We start from the raw sequence: 19,833 nt of genomic DNA, 5'->3' as shown, positions 1-19,833 counted from the left end.
TGATGTGGGTAACCAAGAACTTCTGGCAATAAAGGCCCTGATTCAGACCCACTCGCAAGCTGCTGTCCGCTCGCAAGTGGGTCGATGGTCTGCACTGAGCATGCGCACGACGGAGGGAGCTTCGTCGTGCGCATGCGCCAGACGCGACGAGCGAAGGAAAGTCCTTCGCTCGTTGTGTCTGATCAAAGGGGGCGTGCTGTCGATGTTGATTGACAGCACGCCCCCTTTGGTGGGCGTGCCGGGGGTGTGCCTCCCTGACGGGGGCGTTCCCACGGGAACGCCTCCCGTCAGAAGCCGGCCCACTGACATCACTAGTGATGTCAGTGGGAGTGATTTTGACTCTGATAGAGCCAAAATCACTCCGGGGCTTGCGGTTGAAAACCTCAACCGCAGGCTCCGGCTCGCAGTTTCGATGGTCGCGATGGTCACGACCATCCCGGCCATCAAACTGCACGCTCGTATAGGCTGTGGGTGGTGACCCACAGCTGTACGAGCGTCCAGGAGGACGCTCCATTTTTATGGAGGGCGGCCCTCATTCAGAGCGTGCGCTCTGCTCAGAGCGTACGGCTCTGAATGAGGGCCAAAGTGGGCTTTCGAGGACTCAAGAGACTGGTTAGAAGGAATTAAGCATCGGGTCACTATATATATGGACCATAAAAATGTGTCTTATATTGAATCAGCTAAGAGATTAAATTCAAGACAGGCTCATTGGGCATTATTCTTCACCCATTTTAACTTCATAATTACCTTTAGATCTGGGTCAAAGAATGTGAAGGCTTATGCCTTGTCCCGTAGTTTCTTGCTGGTACAACACGCTACATCCACTGAAATTATGATAATTTCTAATACTCACATTCATGCTCAGGATTTGGCAGTACAAACTCAGTCCATGCAGGCTCAGGCACCCTTCTGAAATTCCTTCAGGGCTTCTATTCATTCCTGAAAAATTTAGGTGCAGTCATAATCGACTTATGCCAAGAGGACTTCAAGACATCCAGGTGTCTTCAAGACCCTTGAATTGTTATCCTGTTCAGTTTGGTGGCCTTCTATTACACAGGATGTCAAAGAATTCATGCAAGACAGTGAAACCTGTGCCAAGAGCAAGACTCCTTGTACTCCGTCTGCCAGCCATCTTTTACCACTCTCTATTCCTTACACACCATGATCGCATATTTCCATGGATTTTATTGTGGACCTTCAGGTATCCTCCAAATGTAACAATATGTGGGCAGTGGAGGATTGTTTTAGCAAGATGGCCCATTTCATTCCATTACCCAAATTGCCCTCTACGAAAGAACTGGCCATGCTGTTCATTCAACATATCTTTAGGTTGTATGGTCTGCCACAAGACATTGTTTTGGATAGAGGTCGCTTCTGGAAGTCGTTCTTCTCCGTCTTGAACATCAATGTCAGCCTCTGAACGAGTTAAGCAGTCCCTTGAAAAGTATCTCCGATGTTATATTTCTAAATGAACTTGTCCAAGGAGTCTGATACATCTAATACTATTTCCCGTCTCAAGACCTTTTGGAGAAAGGTGCACAATTCTCTTCAGTAGGCTTCCTTTTGTTCTAAGACGACTTCTGACAAACATTGAAAACCTTGTAATTTCAAAGTGGGTGATCTAGTTTGGCTTTCGACTGGAAACATCAAGTTGCATCAGCCTTCACAGAAGTTGGGTCCAAGGTATATTGGTCAGTTCCGGATTACCAGATGCATCAATCCTGTCGCCTTCCATCTGAAGTTATCCAAGACTCTCAAGATCAATAATACCTTCCACTGTTCTCCCTTGAAACCAGCAGTTATTTCCAGGAAATTCAGAGTCTGGCATCCTAGTAGACCTTCTTCAGTTGTAGTGCAAGTCCATCGTGAATATATTGTGGAAAAGATCCTGGATTCCAAGTTTGAAAGGGGTCAAGTACAGTAAAAAAAAAATCTACACCACAGTAAAATTGGGATAATCACTAATAGACAGTCAAGGTGAAAGAAAACTTGTCATAGACAGACATACTGTACTGCATGTTTTATACGTATACTTTAAATTAACCACTTCTCTAACTGATTGCATAGCGATATAAATTGTTTTCAATATGTAATGTAAGTGGTGTGTAAATGTTATTGAAACATATTTAGTTGCTAAAACATAACTATTCACTTCTATCCATATTAATTACGTATTGAGCCTGCTCTTCAGTCTGGTAGTGCCCACATGGCATGTCCCGTAGCCTGCAGGTGTCAAACTGGTCATTATGCTTGTTTGGTTTCAATGAGGGACAAGGGTATTTAAAGTATGATGATAGAAAAGAACCAAGTCACCCATCTAGTTTGCACATCTTGATCCCTATTTCATATTCATACATAATCCGTATTTGTCCCATGCATTATTGGATTATTTTACTGTATTTACAGTGATAATCCCCTTTATCACATGGAAAGCTACTCCCTTTGGTTTATCTCCTTGCTCTATGAAAACTTTAAAATGGGAAGAGAACAGAATGTAAATAAAGTGTTAATTGCTGCATCAAGTGTTTGTAGTACAGTACATAGCATTATTTTATTAGTACTGACATGTTTAAAAGTATTCTTTATTTGAATTTGGAACAACTAGATGATTTTGGTTTATTTTTTAAATAACAACTGAGTGTTTTTTTATTTTTTATTATTATTATTTATCATGTAATCTTGAATATGTTTGTGAATAGATTTCTCTTCTTCTGACAGCCCGTAGCCCGATTTTTGCTCATCTGATAACCAGTTTAAAGGGTTTGTGGACACTAAGAGCCTTTGGCAGGCAGCCATATTTTGAAACCCTTTTTCACAAGGCACTGAATGTACATACCGCAAACTGGTTCCTCTATTTGTCTACACTGCGATGGTTCCAAATGACTATCGAAATGATCTTCGTCATCTTCTTCTGCGCTGTTGCGTTTATCTCGATTGCAACATCAGGTACACCAGGATCTAGTCTTTACTGAGCCTCTCATAAAAATGCAGCTAGCACTTTGTGTTATTTAGCAGAAATTATGTTCTATCTATCTATCTATCTATCTAGAACAAACTATTGTGAAGCTAAAATCATAAGTAAAAGATGGATAGACATCTGAAACCGGGTTCATCCCTGATGAAGTTCTAAAACTGAAACACATAAGATAGTTTTGCACACTTGCGGGTCTATTCATCATTACATAATTACCACTAGTGATAATTATGTTTTAAACTTGCTGCGAGTTTAATAAACCTTTCATCATGCCTCACTAACAAAAGTATCATTTCCGAAATGCTGCGGAGTCAGTTTTTCGGAAAAGTGATACTTTTCCCCCTACAGCTGAGGAGATACATAAGGATTTGCTCACTGTGTCTGTCCCCGCCGCTGTATTTCAACTCAGACACTCCCCCACTCAGAATTGTAGCCCCGTCTCTGTATCTCCCACCTATGCGGCTGCCGGTCTCTGCAAGTGGCGATAATGCAAGTGATGGTGCTATGATGGTGGCATCTAAAGAATCACCAGCAGTATTAGTGTGTAGAGACACAGAGTGCACATTCAGACACACACTTGTACACCAGGGGAAGGGCTGATACCAGCAATTGCATATTATCACAGCTGCGATTCTGGAAACAGGCATAAGAGCGAATGCAGCAGCGTCCATCTCTGAATCAGGCCCCATAAGTGCTTTCAGTCTTGTATCTCTTTCCTACAATCTATAATATCTGTGGCTCGTATAGATTAGAGGAGATTGAGCAGCTACGTATGCTGTATATATAGTTGAAGTGTGTGTATCTTCAATGTGGCTTTTATGTAAAATCACATAGATTTATAGATGAACTGTCACATTAGTTTTGCACATGGGCTAAATCAATCTGACAAAGCTACTAACAGACTTCCTCATACACCTGTCCGTTTTGCACCATATGGCACAAGACTCCTGGCACACTTCCCATGCTGTGCACTTTTTCCTTAATTTTGCTACTTTTTCTCAATTTTGCATCTTAGTTTGCATATAGTTAGTAGCACTGGACTGGCCCGCAGAGAGTCAGGGGAAATCCCTGAAGGGCCCCACTGCCTGAATGCCCCTCTGCCTACTTTAAGGGCGGTATTCAATTGTTACACACCTGTACGCACCCAACAGGAGCTATTCAATTATTTCTCCTGTCAGGCGCGATCAGCTGCTTGCACACCATTTCAGCTCGCAGCCCCAGCTTGGTGCAAGCTGAAATGGGTGAAAAGTGACATGTTTGGGCGCCCAAACATCACTTTTTGTGGTCGCGCCAGGCACTTTGGTCGGGGGTAGCTGCTTTACACGGCTAAACCCGACCACTTTGGGCACGATCAGCGCAAAAACTGCAACAATTGAATAGCGTTCCGCGATCTCCTGTCACTTTAGACGGGAGAACAGGCGCGCTATAACAATTGAATACCACCCAATGGGTCAGGTTCCAAACCATACACTGGTGTATTATGTTGTTACTCTATTACTCTGGCCAGTAACTTGGTGCAGCAGGACCATGGACTGGTGGCTGGCATGGTTCCTACAACATCAGCCCCCCATGAGCCCTTTGTGTCCCAATCTGACATTGTGTACTACATACTTAGGATTAAATTTTTGTCACAAAGGAATTGGCATAAATCCACAGGTAAAGCATAACGATGCGAAGTGCAGGTCACTGGTATTGGACTTGTCTTTTGCCTTTGTACAGTACCCTAGATTGTGTACTTTTTCCGTTATCGTGCTACTTTTTCCCCAATTTTCCATCTTATATAAGTGTACTAGGTACTTAAGATTAGTGTTATGGTGCAAAGTCTGAGTTGTGCTAAATGGGGTTATATGAGGATAGGTGTATGTGGATTCATTTTTAGCAAGATTTCTCTTGCTAGAAATTATTTTTTCAAAACAGTGGTTCTCGCGGGGGCTGAACAACAACTGATCTGTTCATCTCCAAGGAAAGAGTGTCAAAAAAATATAACATAAATGGCAGTTACCCTTTAAGACAATATCAAGTGGTTCTTTTATTTAGATACCCCTAAACCATACATAATTATCAAACATATCCTAATGAAGGAAGGAATCATTTGCCCAAGGACAGCACCCATAGAGAAAATCACTATATATATGAGAAACAGTCTGGAAGCCGCTGGACGAAATTCCGACCGCCGGCTTCCTGACTGTATAATCGTGGCAAGGGTTTAATGACAGGCGTTGAAATCCCGACGCCTGTCATTTTCCCTACGCTGGAAGACCAACACCCGGCTTACCGATCGAAGGTAAGCCGGGCGACGGGCGCAGACAGCCGCGGGGGGGTTAGGTTTAGGGTTCTCGGGGGGATTTAGGATTAGGCACCCACCTGGGAGGTTAGGTTTAGGCTAGGGGAAGGGGGGGTTAGGGTTAGGCACCCCCGGGGGGAGGTTAGGGTTGGGCACCCCCCCCGGGGGACTTAGGTTTAGGCGTCGGGGAAGGGGGGGTTAGGTTTAGGCACTTAGAGGGGGGGTTAGGGTTAGGCACTTAGGGGAGAGGTTAGGGTTAGGCACCCCTAAGGGAGGGTTAGGGGGAGAATATTTTAGTGAATACTTCCCTTGGGACGATCAGGATTTTCATCCTTGTCGGGTTGCCGCTGTCGGGATTTGAACTGCCGGCCATGTAAATTATACTGAATCCTATATGTGTGTGTGTGTGTGTGTATATATATATATATGTGTGTATGTGTGTATATATATATATATATATATATATATATATTACCTGTAAAATATTTAATGGAAAGATATTTGTGACTTGAGTCATCGCAATACAATTTAGAGTAAAATGACACATGCATGCTATTAGCTTGCGTCCCGTCCCAACAAAATGAAAAGATGCATTGCAGTGTGTGCATGCACTGCAAATGTAAAACCCTAAAATAGCAAAACATTTTTTAACTGAACTAGAAATGTTTTTTTTTTAAACACATTAAGTGCATGGTCAAAGGCTTGTAGCCTGCCGCATCTACTTCCACCATCATTTGAAATATAAAATGGCCACCCAGTGACCATGCATGTATTGTACACACTTAAACTTGTATTGTCAATTCAGAAAATATGTGTAGACTTTTTCATTTAAATCTGATGTCAGTCTCCTCATAACACTCAGGTGCTGGTAAAGAAAAAGTTGGGATAGTTTTGACACTAGCCATGAATATCATGAATACCTTGCAGTGGGCTGTAAACTCGAGTATTGATGTGGATAGTCTGGTGAGTAAGAATGTATACTTCAGTTTATACTCCTAGGTAAAACTTTATAAACCTTGATAAATGGATCTAGACATGGTCAATGTGCAATTTGCCTACAAATGTAAGAATTGTTGTAAGGGAGATGGTAGGGGTGGACCTCTTAGATGCTCAATTAGATGTTGCTTTATCAGAGTCCCTAACAAGGATAATCCTTCAGCATACTTGCCTACCCTCCCGAAATGGTCGTGAGCCTCCCGAGAGTCGGGTGTCGCCCGGCCAGTGCAGCCCGCCCTCACCCTCCGCATGTGTCTGCTCACCCCCCCACCGGCGTCACCTCTTACCTGGTCAAAGTGGCTGGGTCGGAGGAGCTGATGACGCAAATTGCGCTGAATTGCATCATCGTGGCCCCGCCCGCGGTTACACAATGCTGATAATATTTGCGTTGTGTAGCGGGGGTGGGGCTACAATGATGTGATCATGCGGCCACGCCCCTGTTCCACCCCTGAAAATGAGTCACGCCCCCTTCTCCCCCCACCGCTGTGCCGAGCTGGCTGACTACTCCCGGAAGAGGCAGCCAGATTGTCGGCAAGTATGTCTTTCAGTTTGACGTGGTATGGATGACAGATGCAGAATGGACCTAGTAATAAAAAAAGAACAAGACAAGGGATCAGGAAGGCCTCTATTGCATTTAGTAGGAACTCCGTGCTTAAACAAGTATCCCTCCTTGGGGTAGAATGGAAGATCATCATTGGCACTGGTGGCCTCAGATCCCAAGTTTCACTTATAGGTTCTTATGCACTAGATGGAAACTACAACCTTACACCACTGTGTAAGGCCCACTGGCCCTTAAAACAAAAATGTATACTCTGTGCACACTTTTAAAACAGGAGCCTATGGGTTGGAACCCAAGAAATTTTAAACAAGTGGGCACCTCCTGAGGACTTGTCTCCAAAGACACCTCTGCAATCCCATCTCTTATTTACTTCACTTCTCCTGGGCCATATTTTGTCCCCAAAGCACATCAGCGCAGGTGGACAATCCACTGGTGGTAGAGGAGAACAATATGGTGGTGATATAAGGCATGACCAGGAGGAGACTCCATATGCCTCTCTCACATTACCTATAAAAGCTGCTTGACATACAGGAGCTCATTCAGACCTGACCACTAGACGCTTTCGCTAGCTCCCAGCGTATGCAAATCCATTGCACGCCCCGCAAGGAAGGCGAATGCACGGCAAGGCATTAGCACACCCACTATGTCTTGGCGTGCGATCACTTTGTATATGCAGATGCCCACCAGCCAGTCTTAAGACGCCCACTTGCGCACATCATCTCCTGGAAGTGCATGAAAACATTGGTACATCGAGCACTATCGGATGTGCTCGCAGCGCTTGAGATTGATTATACCTTTCCGCAAGCACTACGATCACTTCACGGTGAAATACAACCAGGTGACATGTACTATGACGCTGCCTGTTAATTATGCATGCCTCTGAAATGGCGTTGAAACACTCAGGCACGCCTGCGTTTGCACCGTCACTCCCCCGTTTCAAATGGCCTGCCCCTGTTACCACCCACAAACAGCCTCTCCTGTCACTGACTCAACTGTCTATGCTGAGTGAGCGAGCGCTTCCCGATCTTTCGCAGTGGTTCGCGCACGCACATTACGATGCATGTGCAGAGTGCAAATATCGGGCAGCGACAAGTGTTCGCATCCTAGCAAGCAAGTCTGAATCAGCTCCACAGTTCTTTGAGAACATTCTGGTAATTTGCTTAATTCTTACCACTGTGGGACAAATCCACTGAAAGTGTATTTTTTATATTTATTGTTTATGTGCATGTTTTTATTAGAACATATTATCCTATATATTTATCCTTCATCTTTTGGGTTACATGTACACACACACACACACACACCAACTTTTCTGGATTACCTATTGCCCTTTTCCTGAATGGGTTTTTCAGGGTTTTGTTTTGGTGGGAAAAATGCTTTTGGCGGGAAAACAACCCCCCAGAAAGCCCTCCACACCCTAAAAGGGGCTAGTTGTCATGGGCCTAATGCCCGAAGATATAGGAGAGACATGGCTCAATGCCTGGTAATCTATGTCTCGGGCCTAATGCCCAGATCCCTGGTGGTCTAGGGCACAGGCCTAGTGCCTGATTACAGTGCCTCGGGTCTAATAACAGAATGCCTGGTTTTATAGGGGAATTACAAGTACAGTATAGTGGCTGTGTGCAGGCGGCTGTGGCTCCCATAGGAGCGCGCACGGCGCTCCGCATAGGATTTAAAGGGGCAGGCGCAAGATTAGGGAGTATTGATTGGGGCTGGGTTTGAACTCTGACCTATATAAGGAAGTTCCTGGGAGCACTCCATTACCATACTCCAGCGTTCCTGAGCATATCCTGACTATTTGTACTGACCTTGGCTTGTTCGTGACTCCGATTCTGCCTGACCCCTGGTTCTGCGTTGATATCTGTATCTGACCTCGGCTATTCCCTGTGACCCATTTATGTCTGCTCCTTGGTACCGTCTCGTCTGTTTGGTCCTGACCCGGCTAGTCGACTACGCTAAAGTCTCCTGCATTCCAACCAAGTTCGCCAGCACCTGTATAGGGAAACCTAACCTGAGGGCCGCGACCTGTGTGTCGGATGCAGCCAAGTCCATACCTTCTTGCAAGGGTCCCTGGTGAAAACCGCCGGCACATTAGACTCTGCGCCTAAGGAATAGGTCTAGCCAATTCCCTGAATACGGGTAGCATCCATAATCCGTTTTGTGACAGACTCAATGTTGAGATCAGGGCTCTGTGGGGGTCATATCATCCCTTCCAGGACTCCTTGTTCTTCTTTACACTGAAGATAGTTCTTAATGACATTGGCTGTAAGTTTGGGGTCGTTGTCCTGCTGCAGAATAAATCTGGAGCCAATTAGACGCTTCCCTGATGGTATTGCATGATGGATAAGTACCTGCCTGTATTTCTCAGCATTGAGGACACCATTAATCTTGGCCAAATCCCCAACTCCATTTGCTGAAATGCAGCCCCAAACTTGCAAGGAACCTCCACCATGCTTCACTGTTGCCTGCAGACAAACTGCCTTCTGTTACAGCCAAATATTTAAAATTTTGACTCATAAGTTCAGAGCACCTGCTGACATTTTTCTGCACCCCAGTTCCTAATGTTTTCGTGCATAGTTAAGTTGCTTGCCCTTGTTTCCTCGAAGGTATGGCTTTGTGGCTGCAATTCTTCTATGAAGACCACTTCTGGACAGACTTCTCTGAACAATAGATTGGTGTAACTGGGTCCCACTGCTTTTTGACAGTTCTGAGCTGATGGCACTGTTGGACATCTTCCAATTTCAAAGAGAAGTAAACATGATGTCTTTCATCTGATGCACTAAGTTTCCTTGGCTGACCACTGCGTCTATGGTTCTCAACGTTGCTCGTTTCTTGGTGTCTTTAATGCTGAGAAATGCAGGCAGGTACTTATCCGCCATGCAAAACCATCACGGAGGCGTCTGATTGGCTCCAAATTTATTCTGCAGCAGGAAAACAACCCCAAACATGCAGCCAAGAACTATCTTCAGCGTAAAGAAGAACAAGAAGTTCTGGAAGTGATTATATGGCCCTGATCTCCATTGTGTGACTGGGTTTAAATGAAGAGACAGGAAAAATTTGAGCAAGCCTAAATGCACTGAAGATCTGTGGTTAGTTCTTGTTTGGAACAACCTCCCTGCCGAGTTCCTTCAAAACTGTGTGCAAGTGTACCTAGAAGAATAGATGCTGTTTAGAAGAAAGGGTGGTCACACCAAATATTGATTTGATTTAGATTTCTCTTGTGTTCATTCACTTTACATTTTTTTAATTGATAAAAATAAACTATTAACACTTCTATTTTTGAAAGCATTCTTATCTTGCAGCATTTTTTTCAACACCTGCCTAAAACATTTGCACAGTATTGTAAGTCACAGTGGCCCAAGGCTGCCTACCAGTAGTGGAGGGAAAGGCTGCTGTGGGGAGCTTCATAAAGCTCATTTGCTTCCCACCGCTGTAGGCCAATCCCGTCCACAGCTTCAGTCTTGACTCTCGCCGACTACTGGGACTTCTCTTTTTGCCCATGCGGTCTTCTGGCATGAGCGAGCCATTGGAGCTCTTCTTCTCTGGAATTCCTTTTTTCTGTCTCGCCACCATTGAACTGAACCGGCTGCCCCTGTGGCATCTAATATAAGATGCAGTGAGAGGGCGGAGCTATGATGCAGCAAGCCATTATTGGCTGTGGCAGCTCCTTATTGGTTGACCATCCTTGAGTCACAGTTGGCTTAGGGTTGGCGCCAAATTTGAAACCGCGATGAGCCATTGGTGGAGCTTGAATCTCAATGAATGCAACCTCCACCATGACAGAAAATCCTGTGGTTCCAGCTCCGGACTCCAGGAACAGGTAGGTAAATGAACAGGTAAGTGTCTTCAGTCGTACTCTGCCACCTTGTCACACTGTCATTTAATTTTAGGGGGGCAAGTACTGTTCAAATAAACTGGCAGCATATCCTTTGTTAACATTTAAAAATTGTGTGAGGACTCAAAAATATAGCTCTGACATTATGAGCCCTTAATCTAGCTTTCCATTTTGGTTTTGATGATAAAGTTGGTGTTTCCTCTCCAATTATATGACATCACTTATTATTACATACCTTTTATTATAACTTTTATTTCACTTAATAAAATGTTTCAGATGCAAAAGGTTACAGAATCATCTTATAGTGATCAAATAAACTAGATACAGTATATGTGTGTATAAGCATGTACTTGACCCTGGCCCCACAGTGACAAATCTGGTAGTCCAATGAAATGCCAACAACAGCTGGGTCTGTGACTCATTTTTCAATGTATCAGCCCCAGTGCCCAGTCAGAATTATATCTCCTGCGCATATAAAGTTCCATCTAGCCCAAATAAATTTTCATAAGACAAACTGATTTATGGCCACACATTTAGCAATGTTGGGCATTTTTGGTTAAAAACAGCTATATTGGGCAACCAGTTTAAATAACCAAATTAGATATGAGCAGTTTTAAAACATAATTAAACCAATGTAAGGCTGATTTTACATGGCTGTGGCATGTTATCCAACAAATGTCATGGGGTAATAAATATCTGTATGGCAATTAAAGAGAATTTTGCTGGCACTACCCTTGTGTGCAGTGTGAATGGCACCAGTCCGGGAATAACCCAGATTGGCATTGAGGTGGAAAAGGGGTCTGACCCAGTTTGGAACTGTGTTCCAAATCCCGGGTCAGACCTGGGACTTTGTTGGAAATGTGGTAAAGAGACTTAAGTTCTATGTTGTAGATAATTGTTGTAATACTCAAATGTGATTTCCCTTGTTGTAGATGCGCTCTGTTAGTAGAATATTTAAATTTATTGATTTCCCAAGAGAAGACATGAGCCAGAATAATAGCAAGAAAGATAATAAACTGTCAGAGGTCCTTATCATTGAGAATGACTATACAAAGAAAGACAGAGACTGGCCATCCGGTGGTCAGATGTCTGTGAAAGACCTTTCTGCAAAGTACGTGGAAGGAGGTCATGCTGTTTTGGAAAATATCTCATTCTTGATCAATCCTGGTCAGAGGGTAAGAACAATACAATACCAAATTCAATTTATTAAAGTAAAGGTCCAATTTGCATAGAGATTTTTTGTTAGTTTACTCATTTTAATGTTAGATTATTCACAGGAGAGGCTATTAAATAAAGAAAATTGAAGGAGAAATTTTCATCATGCTACTATTTCTAACTCTTACACAATTAGTGCAAGCTCATTAATTTATCATTAATTTATCTAAGAAAGAAAAAGCTACTTTTACTGTATGAACAATGTAACAATATGAAATATGTAACAATATGAAATAAGTTTATTTTACATTTGAACCTGTGACAGGATTATAAATAAAAGATGTGTACATTAATTTCCACTTTTTTATTTGATATTGTTTTTTTTAATTTAATTAATTAATTTTTTAATGAGAGCTTGGTCTGTTAGATGGATGTGCTGCCAGCCCTTAATTATTTAATATATGTTGGTTCTATAGGAGTTGTCTCTACTAGATCCAATATATATGGGGAAACCTTATACATTGCTCCACAGTTGCACTTGAATGTGACTGTGATTGAATTGAGTTCTCAGAAGACTGTGGGCACTGGGCATCATCTTCTACAGAGATAAATGGCTGCTGTGTCTGCATGCACATGACAATTGTTTAATGGAGATTATATAACTGGCCAATGATTGTAAACAGGACATCTCATTTTAAATGTAAAAGCCCAACACAGTAAATTCTCGAATTTCTCTCATAGGTTAATTTATCAGGTAGAGAGTTTTATAATTTCAAATTACATGAATATCACTAGTGATCTTGCACGATCCCAGACCTAGCTCTTAAAATCAGGTTGGGATTTATTATACACCACATAAGCGCTCAGGTAGCAGATTTGCAAAGCCTAGTGGGTATCAGCCCTACACGTGAGTGGGTATCAGCCCTGCACATGGGGGTATCAGCTCCTACACCTGCGGGTAGTAGTGATGTTGCTGGCAAACACATTCTAGCACAACAGTACATAAAAAATATTACTTTAATCATACAGTTTTTTGTTGTATTTTAAAAAGATGGGTCATGGCAGGGGTTGTAGCCATGAAACTCATGGAAGGTAGAAGAGAAAACAGAAGTGTCCTGGGAGATGGGGAGGACATCTTTTGGGCCTGCTTAAATCAGCTTTCTAGTTTTTCCCTTCACCTTTTAAAATACCTGTTGCTAGAGAAGTAGCCATTATACACCAGTGGAGGCACATATGTTGTTTGATGAAGGTAACAGCAGTGTATGACTGAGTACAGTATCCTTGTTCCAGGGGTGAAGCTAGGATTTTATGTTACTTGAATGCAGACTGAAATGTTTGTAGAATGAGTGCAAAAACCAATGTTAGTCCTGTTACATTAAAGTGCCAGTGTCTCCTGCATTTATTCTGGTGTGTCTTAATTTTTAAATGGAGCATGCAGGCTGCACCGTCTCCAGACTCAAAGGTAAGGATCACAGTGACTGCCATATAGTATAGAGAACATCATAGTGACCACCATATGATAATGACAGCATCACAGTGACTGCCATATAGTATAGAGAACATCATGGTGACCACCATATGATGAGAGCATCACAGTGACTGCCATATAATGTACAGAACATCATAGTGTCCACACTATGATACAGATAGCAAAACAGTGGCTGCTATATAATACAGAACACATCACAGTGGAAGCCATATAATGCAGAAAACTTCAGTGACTGCCATATAATGTAGAGAACATTACAGTGACCGCTATATAGTGCATAGACCATCACAGTGACCACCTTATAATCAGAGCTGCTAAACAGGGGGCAGGCACTAATTACCCATTCCCTGTGTTATCTATGGGGCCTGACAAGCTATGGGAGAGGAGAAATGTTCCACTCCACAGTCCACACTACCGCATAGCATTTTGCATTAATGGCCTAGCTTCCCGGATTTGCCCAAAACAATTTGAAAAAATTAAACTCAGACATTCTGGTTACACCATTAACCTACTGAGAGCATGCGTATAGCCAATACACCCATGCTCTCCTGTTAGCGTCCCCTCCCCCTTCATCACTCAGGGCTCTTGGCCAGCCTGCCACACCCTATCTTTACCTGTGCCTTGTTCAATACAAGAAAGAAGAGTATTGAATAAAGTGACAAAGTTGTTAGGGACAACCGTCTGTGGACAGGACTGGTACATTTATTTGCCATAAATAACCACAGTGGGCATGGTTTTCACTAGTGCAACATCTGCGATCTGAGCTTTAGTAACAGACAATCTTTTAAATATATGAACAATTTAACCAAATGTTTTTTCTTTTTCTTTTTGCAAATACCTCGGGTCAGACCACAGGTGTTGCTGGTTCATTCATTTAAGCTAGGGCAGTTTGATTTATAAAGTACAATGCACATGTGTGGCATATACTTTATATAATTTTCATTCCCCTGGCATAATACAATTGTACAAGGTCATCTGGTGGCAGGAAAATGTATTGTGAGGAATTGTATTTGCATATTTAGTGACACTGCTCCTCACCATGTATCCTGAAAAATATGTTGTTCATGTGGATCTAGCCTTATATAAAGATCTATTCTTCCAGGCATGCCTGCCTGGTGTCACTCTCCTTTCCTTATAGATTGTAACTCTAGCAAGGATCCTGGTTCAGAGATAGACGCAGTTAGCAACACTGCTGTGTTTTTGTATGCAGCAGCTGTGCTAAAATATGCAAATGCTGCAGGAGGCATTATGAGTTAAGACACCTACTGCCGGCTTCTGTGATCTGCTGCTGCGTTTGTGGATAGTGCATGGGATAAACTGTGTGACCATCAGACATCTGAGTAACCCACAGGTTACTCAGGATGAGCCGTTAAATAACGCAGCTGGGGTCAGTCAGGCTGTTTCCAAGGAAGCAGTTACTGGCTTCGACATGCCTAGAAACCGGGACCGGCATGCCCTAGTTTTCTGTAATGCTTCCTGTCGCCGCCCCCAAACACCAGCAGCACGTCAGTAAAGTAGTGTTTGGGGCACTGCGAGCGACATCACAGCCCCAGATCTGCACATGCACAGATCTAAAATCATCAGTGCTATGCGTAAGCCTTGGGTTTCTGTACATCTCTGAATAGAGGCACTCTATAGGGGAGGGATTCAATTCAGTGCAATATGCTGCCGGATATCACTGCTATGTGCTGCTCTGCTCTGCACAGTAGCCTTTAACCGACCATTGCAGAGGTACTCTGTGCACATTGTGGCTGAAATGAACCCCCCCATCCCTTCCCTAGTTTGTGTAGAACACTACAGAGGATATTGGCACTATATAAATACTGGTTGATAGTAATGGAAAACATTACATTTGTTTGGAAGCTATTTCTAATGTAAATACTTTTTATTCCAAATTTATTGATGGGACTGTTCCCTATTACCTTCTTTCTCACATATATTACTAACTATAGTTTTTTTCTCCTTAAACATTGGAATTGCCCCCGTAGAAGCATTCTTTCTTATGGATGCTTGTAATGTTTCCACATAATAATGACTCCCAAGATTCAACTACTGTACATTGCTTCTGTTTGTCTGAGCACATATATCTTAAACAATAGGCTCTCTGAGACATAGCACTCCCTATCACATATGCTTTGCATTCATATCTTGAATATCTACCATTCCAGGTTGGGTTATTAGGAAGAACTGGTTCAGGAAAAAGCACCCTGTTGTCTGCTTTTTTGAGATTATTATCAACCCAAGGGGATATACAAATTGATGGGGTATCTTGGCAGTCATTACCCCTGCAGAAGTGGAGAAAAGCTTTTGGAGTTGTTCCACAGGTAAGACTGATTGTTTTCCTTTACATTGTGCTTTTTGTGCATTAACTATGTGTTTATTTACAAATCCATGTAGTAAAATTGTTATATATTTTATTTATATATTTTATGTTGCATAAAAGATGCATTCATTCTTATAGGTGGCCTTATAACTAAATAACAGAAAATAGCAATTTGTACTTTGGTAAAGCATCACCAGTATAATTGTTTGTGGAAATGAGGGTATGTCCTGAGAATAATAGGGTGGATGGGTGTGCATATAATGTCAAACAATGCATGGTCCCTATGACCCATGTACAATACATTAAAAACAAAGAATCTAAAGCACAAAATAGATTTATTCCTCTTGAATAAAAATAATGTAGTTACAGAAAGACAGATTGAAATCAAAGTGGCCAAACACATCTATCATATATAAAGTGGTCTCACCACCCATAGTACCTCTACATTTTTTAACAATGCACAACAAGGGGTTAAACTTTTGTGGCATCCTAAAATTAAGAATTGGCAAGTTAGAGATCATATTACATTCAAGAAACAAAGCAAGATAGATATATCAATTAAATACTTTGACCCCTATGGGACTCAGAAATATTCTATATCTAAAAAGCAGCATTGTCTCTAACTGAAGGGCTGAAGTGGAGAGAGCCCACTCTGTAAGACGCAATATTAGACTTGATACTTACAAATGGAGACAGAATATCTGATGTAAAAGTGGGTGAAAACCTGGGGTCCAGTGATCATCAAGCAGTATGTTCAGAATAAAGACAGATACTGACTCACCCCATACAAAAACAAAGGTGTGAGATTTTAGGAAGGCTGATTTTGCAGGCATGGGAAGATGTTTAAGCAAATCTTTGGCAGAGTGGAGGAACTTGATAGGAGTGCAGGAGAGGTAGGAAAATGTAAAAAGTGCAATATTAAAGGCAACAGACCTTTGTATCAAAAGGGTTAGGAAAACCACAAGGAAAAGGAAGCCAGTGTGGTTTGGGAATGAGATAGCAAGTATTGTGAAAGCAAAAAAGATGGCCTTTAAGAAATACAAGCAGGCGCAAAATAATGAAGACAAAGAGGTGTATCGTGTAAAACAGAAGGAGGCTAAGAAAGTAATCAGATGTGCAAAGGCAAAAGCTGAGGAGAAAATGGCACAGTCAGTGGGTAAAGGGGGCAAAACTTTTTTTAAGTATATAAGTGAAAGGAGAAAAACAAGAAGGTGGAATAAAAAGACTAAAGACAGAAAGAGGGAGTCTTGTTGAGGGAGACAATGTAATAGCTGATCATCTTAATAATCATTCAGTATTCAGTACTGAGAGAGAGAGGGAAAGGGGCCACAGTTAAGTTGCAGGTGTAATCAGAAAAATGAGGTAGGAACAAGCACATTTACAGAGAAGATCCTAACAGAACTCTCAAAACTGAAAGTGGATAAATCAATGGGGCCAGATGGGATACATCCAAGGATACTAAAAGAGCTTAAAGGGATCCTGGTAACACCATTAACAGAATTATTCAACCAATCATTAGCTAATGGAGTAATTCCAGAGGACTGGAAAAGAGCAAACGTTGTCCCACTGCACAAAAGTGGAAGCAAGGAAGAGGCAAGCAACTACCGACCAGTGAGCCTTATATCAGTAGTAGGGAAATTTATGGAAAAACAAGTTGTAGATTATCTCAAATCCAGCAATTTGCAGGACCCCAATCAGCATGGATTTACTGGGGGGAGATCATGTCAAACAAATCTTATTGACTTTTTGACTGGCAGACTAAGGAAATAGATAAAGGGGGGGGGGAGCAGAGATATAGCTTATCTAGACTTTAGTAAGGCTTTTGACACTGTTCCACATTGCAAACTGTTAAATAAACTGGAAAGCATGGGATTGGATACAAAGATAGTTGAATGGATAAGATCATGGCTGCAGGATAGGAAACAGAGAGTTGTAGTAAACTGGGTGCAGTCTCAAGATGGAAATTTTACCTGTGGAGTACCTCAAGGATCTGTACTGGGACCAGTGCTTTTTAATATCTTTATTTGTGACATTGCAAATGGTACTGAAGGAAAACTATGTCTTTTTGCAGATGACACAAAGGTATGCAACAGGGTAAACACACCAGGAGGGGTAAAACAAATGATTGATGATCTAGGTAAACTAGAGCAGTGGTTCTCAAACTCGGTTCCAGGACCCCACACAGTGCATGTATTCCAGGTCATCCAGCAGGTGCACAGGTGTATTCATTACTCACTGACACATTTTAAAAGATCTACAGGTGGAGCTAATTATTTAACTTGTGATTCTGGGCTTGATTCAGGCCCGGTTGCAAGCGCCGAGCGCTCGCAACCGGGTCGATAGTGGGCCAGAGCACATGCGCACGGCGGAGCCGGCTCCGTCGTGCGCATGCGCGAGACCCGAATAGTGACAGGCAATCCGTCGCTCCGGGTACCAAAGGGGGCATGCTGTCGATGTTGAGTGACAGCATGCCCCCTTTGGTGGGCGGGCCGGGGGGGTGGCTGCCCAGACAGAGGCGTTGCCATGAGAACGCCTACCGTCTGGGGGCGGCCCCACTGACATCATAAGTGATGCCAGTGGGAGAGCTTTCGGCTTTGTTTGAGCTGAAAGCTCTCTGGGGCTTGCGGCCACGAGACCCTATCACAAGGGTCTCGTTGCAAGCCCGATGGTCTTGACCATTACGACCATCATCATGGCCGCTCACTATAGCTGTGGGTGGTCACCCACAGCTATGCGAGCGGCCAGGAGGCCGTTCTAAAAAAAAAAAAAGACCGTCCCTGATTCAGAGCGAGCGCTCTGTCAGAGCGTCCGGCTCTGAATCAGGGCCTCTGTGAGGAGACCTGCAAAACATGCGCTGTTTGGGGGTCCTGAGGACAGAGTTTGAGAACCTGTGGACTAGAGGAATGGTCAAGATCGTGGCAACTGCAGTTTAATGCCAAAAAAATGCAAGATCATGCACTTAGGTCTCAAAAATCCAAAGGCTAAATATAGTATTAATGTCACTATACTGAAAACTACTGAAGAGGAAAGGGATCTAGGAGTCACTATTTCAGGTGACTTAAAGGCAAGCAAACATTGTAACAAAGCAGTGAGGAAGGCAAGTCAGACGCAGGCCAAACCATCAAGTCGGTTATGAGCGCATCGGCGCTTGCGACCGACTCTGAATGAGGTCCTGAGTCTTTTGATGCCAAGATGTTTTATACTTAGGTTTTTACTGTTCTATTCCATGATTAAATATGAAATGAGCACACTACAGTATTTGTAAATATAAACCTACTTTAAAACAGAGGCATTCTATTACAACAGATTAATGCATGTTTTACCATCATTAGTAAATTATGAATGCACACAATTGATTTTAATTATGTTTACTATTAATATATGTTAGTATTTGTGTCATTAGCATGCTGAGGACATAAAAAGTAAAGTCAATACTGGCTTGGCAGAGTTTAATAATACCAGGATGGAAAAAGAGTGAAGTAAATATTTAGCTTTTTATAAAGGTAGTATGAGCTGTTATCAAGTAAATGAATGAGTCTGGTATGTACAAGATCAGTAAACCGTTATTGCAATTCTACATAAGCCTACACAGAGGCCTGGAGTCACATACAAGGAAAATACATCAATTCAATTGATTCCTCCTAACAAGTATATTATAGTAGATTTTTTTTAGATTAATATTACAATACTATCTATACAGTATCCATTTTCCTACTGTATGTACATGATTTACTATTACTGATGATTTGTAATTATAATATAGGCGTACTAGGATTTGATACTATGCTTGTTAGAGCATTGTTGTACTTATTATATCTTTAGGTGGTTAGGTGGATGGTACAGTAATTCTTAGGAGTCAAGAAAGCTGGCATAGTATTAATATACATTTTCACATAAGTGTATGTATATATATATATATATATATATATATATATATATAATAGTCCATTTTAAAGACCATAGAGGGAGCGTATGTTATTTTAAGTTTTGTTTAAAAAACTTTTACACCATAACAATCAGCGTCACGTGTGAACTGAAGACATATGGCCAAAAGTTAGGGCCATCTACGACACTGAGGGCCTTATTCAGAGATGCACGCAGATGCAGCTGCCTTTTTTCCGCAGGGTGGCTGCATCTTTATGCCAATGCCACTGCCGATGGGCTTTGTACAGAGATGCCCACCAGTTGTGGCAATAATCCGCTGCTGTGCGTATTAAG

General features: G+C 42.4%; 1 protein-coding gene across 1 annotated transcript in view; it reads left to right on the top strand.

Annotated features, from left to right (window-relative positions):
- CFTR (CF transmembrane conductance regulator) overlaps positions 1-19,833 on the top strand; it is a 163,516-nt gene that overhangs the window by 119,014 nt on the left and 24,669 nt on the right. Inside the window, exons 20-23 of the mRNA XM_088457430.1 lie at positions 2,719-2,946; positions 6,121-6,221; positions 11,581-11,823; positions 15,461-15,616. Coding sequence (XP_088313556.1) covers positions 2,719-2,946; positions 6,121-6,221; positions 11,581-11,823; positions 15,461-15,616 — 728 coding nt within the window. The remainder of the gene's footprint in view (positions 1-2,718; positions 2,947-6,120; positions 6,222-11,580; positions 11,824-15,460; positions 15,617-19,833) is intronic.

This window comes from Taudactylus pleione, unplaced genomic scaffold (assembly GCF_031769625.1).
Source record: "Taudactylus pleione unplaced genomic scaffold, aTauple2 ptg000041l, whole genome shotgun sequence".
Classification (NCBI taxonomy): Eukaryota; Metazoa; Chordata; class Amphibia; order Anura; family Myobatrachidae; genus Taudactylus; species Taudactylus pleione.
The sequence above is the reverse complement of the archived record's forward strand: the minus strand, read 5'-3'. Positions and strand labels throughout refer to the sequence as shown.